Below are 2,500 nucleotides of genomic sequence, written 5' to 3'. Positions count from 1 at the left end.
TGCACTGTGTGTTGATCAGCATTAGGCTATCTGCTAACGGTCTGTCTGCACTGAGTGTTGATCAGCATTATGCTATCTGCTAACTGTCTGTCTGCACTGTGTGTTAATCAGCAGGAGGCTATCTGCTAACGGTCTGTCTGCACTGAGTGTTGATCAGCATTAGGCTATCTGCTAACGGTCTGTCTTCTCCTCTGGGCCCGGTAGTCATGGTGCTGCGGGGTGAACTCACAAGCGCTGTATCCGCGTGACGATGGTGGTGAAGGCGGCCTGCACGTCTGCGCTGGAGATGGTGGAGACGATGGGCTGGCTGTGCTCGTGCAGGATCTCATTGAGATACTACGTAGGAGAGAGAGAGGTAGAGAGAGATAGAGAGAGTGATAGAGAGAGAGGGAGAGAGAGAGAGAGAGAGGGAGAGAGATTTTCAAAAACTTTAGCTTAAAAAGATTTTAAATCAAAGCCAGTTCAGAGCTGTTATCTCAGGCAGACAGTGATGCGTGAAGAGAGTGAGAGTTAGTGATGTAATAACGGATAAAAGAAGAGTTGAAATGAAGACTCAGAGTCGGATTGTCTGAGTTTAGAGACTGCAGATTATAGGTATAACCCATCAAAGACATGCACTTGCAAGCAATGAGAGGGAACACAGACACAGAAAAAGAGAGAGAGAACAACGAGACAGAAAAAGAGAGAGAACAACGAGACAGAAAAAGAGAGGACTGAGCAACCAGTCAGATGAGAAAGAGTATGAGGTGACGGCAAGGGATGTGAGATAAAGAAGAGATAAATAAAGAAAGAAAGTTCACCCAAGAAGAGGAAGAAAGCGTGGGTGGGCAGACAGGTGAAAGAAAATGTGTGAGAAAAGAGATGAGCACGCCACATGGACCTGAGCCATCTATACCTAATACATTGACACACACACACACACAGACACACAGACACACACACAGACGCACTCTCACACACACACACACACACACACACACACACACACACACACACACACACACACACACACACACACACACACACACACACACACCACATGGACCTGAGCCATCTGTACCCAACAACACACCACACCAAACAGCACCTCAAAGGTGTCACTTGGAGACAACCAATATTTCCCTTGGGCTTCTCTGGAACAAACAACAATGCCACTAAGTACAGGGTGTTTTTCCTGCAGGCTGCAGTCTGTGCGTGTGTGTGTGAGTGTGTGTGTGTGTTTGTGTGAGTGTGTGTGTGTGTGTGTGTGTGTTTGTGTGTGTGTGTGTGTGTGTCTGTGTGTGTGCGTGTGTGTGTGTGTGCGTGTGTGTCTTTGTGTGTGTGTGTGTGTGTGGGTGTGTGTGTGGGTGTGTGTGTGGGTGTGTGTGTGTCTGTGTGTGTGTGTGTGTGTGTGAGTGTGTGTGTGTGTGTCTGTGTGTGTGTAACAGCTCTGACTCTATATGATTGGCCTCTGGACTCAAGGAGGCCCCGAGTGTATACTTTAACTGGAGCAGGACTATAGGGGATTACTACCAAGTTATTATAATGGCCTGCTGAGCTGTGCGACGTTATAAATAACAGCATGGGACATCGGCTGATAAATCATGGTCCAGGCGATAAATAACAATAACACACTGCTTGTCTTGTGTAATTAATGATAATGATCTCAGTTACATGATAGGTCATACATCTTGTGCTTGTTTAGCATTTTATAAAATATATAGTAAATAAGTAAATAGTAAATAATAGTGGGGAAGGTGATGTGTGTTAGAAAGGGGCCAGGATCATTACTCATTATGGTTACAAATCGAATGATTAGCGGTACATTGTGACCTTTCCTTAGACCTCCGTCAAGGCTAATTCATGTCCGTGCATTGGAAACATATCGAATTGATTTACCAATGGCGAGGAGAAAAAGGTCAACTTGGCTTCATCTCCAAATGTGTAATGTCACACTCTGGACTGGAACTACACGGCTTTCTATTTTAGGATTTAAGGCAATCGACCAGACGAGCCACAATAATGGGCAATATTCTGAGCATTTTCTAAAGCACATCAGTCAATCTCTCAAGTGCTGTTCTCTCAAGTGCTGTTGGGAACGAAACTGTAATATACTGCATATACTCTGTACTATATATACCTATTTACATACCTGATGAACAGTTATATATTATAATGTATTTTCTTAAAGGAATGCTGCCATAAGAGAGACAAGGAAGAGACAGAGAGAGTGTGTGTGTGTGAGAGAGGGTGAGAAAGCGAGAGTGTGTGTGTGTGTGTGAGAGAGAGGGAGAGAAAGAGAGAGATGAGAATAGTTTTAAATTCTCAGTAGGGTGGAGGTACCATAGGCGGAACAACACCTGGTCACATGACTGATTTCAACAAACTGGCACTCACAATATCTCTCTCTCTTTTTCTCACTCAGTCTCTCTTTATCTCTCCCACTCAATCTCTTTCTCTCCCTCTCACTCAATCTCTTTCTCTCTCTCTCACTCAATCTCTCTCACTCACTCAATATCTC

The 2,500-nt window shown here is 44.5% G+C and overlaps 1 protein-coding gene across 2 annotated transcripts in view; it reads right to left on the bottom strand.

Moving 5' to 3' along the window:
• The window catches only part of LOC308372685 (phosphofurin acidic cluster sorting protein 2-like), a gene marked incomplete at its 5' end in the record, with an annotated part of 96,561 nt that overhangs the window by 20,960 nt on the left and 73,101 nt on the right, over window positions 1–2,500 (bottom strand). For both annotated transcript variants that reach the window (XM_080847960.1, XM_080847961.1), the window contains one exon: window positions 230–336. In XM_080847960.1, coding sequence (XP_080704086.1) covers window positions 230–336 — 107 coding nt within the window. The remainder of the gene's footprint in view (window positions 1–229; window positions 337–2,500) is intronic.

The sequence above is a fragment of the Sprattus sprattus genome (genome assembly GCF_963457725.1).
Source record: "Sprattus sprattus genome assembly, chromosome: 1".
NCBI lineage: Eukaryota > Metazoa > Chordata > Actinopteri > Clupeiformes > Clupeidae > Sprattus > Sprattus sprattus.
Note: the sequence above shows the minus strand (reverse complement) of the source record. Positions and strands in the feature narration are given on the sequence as shown.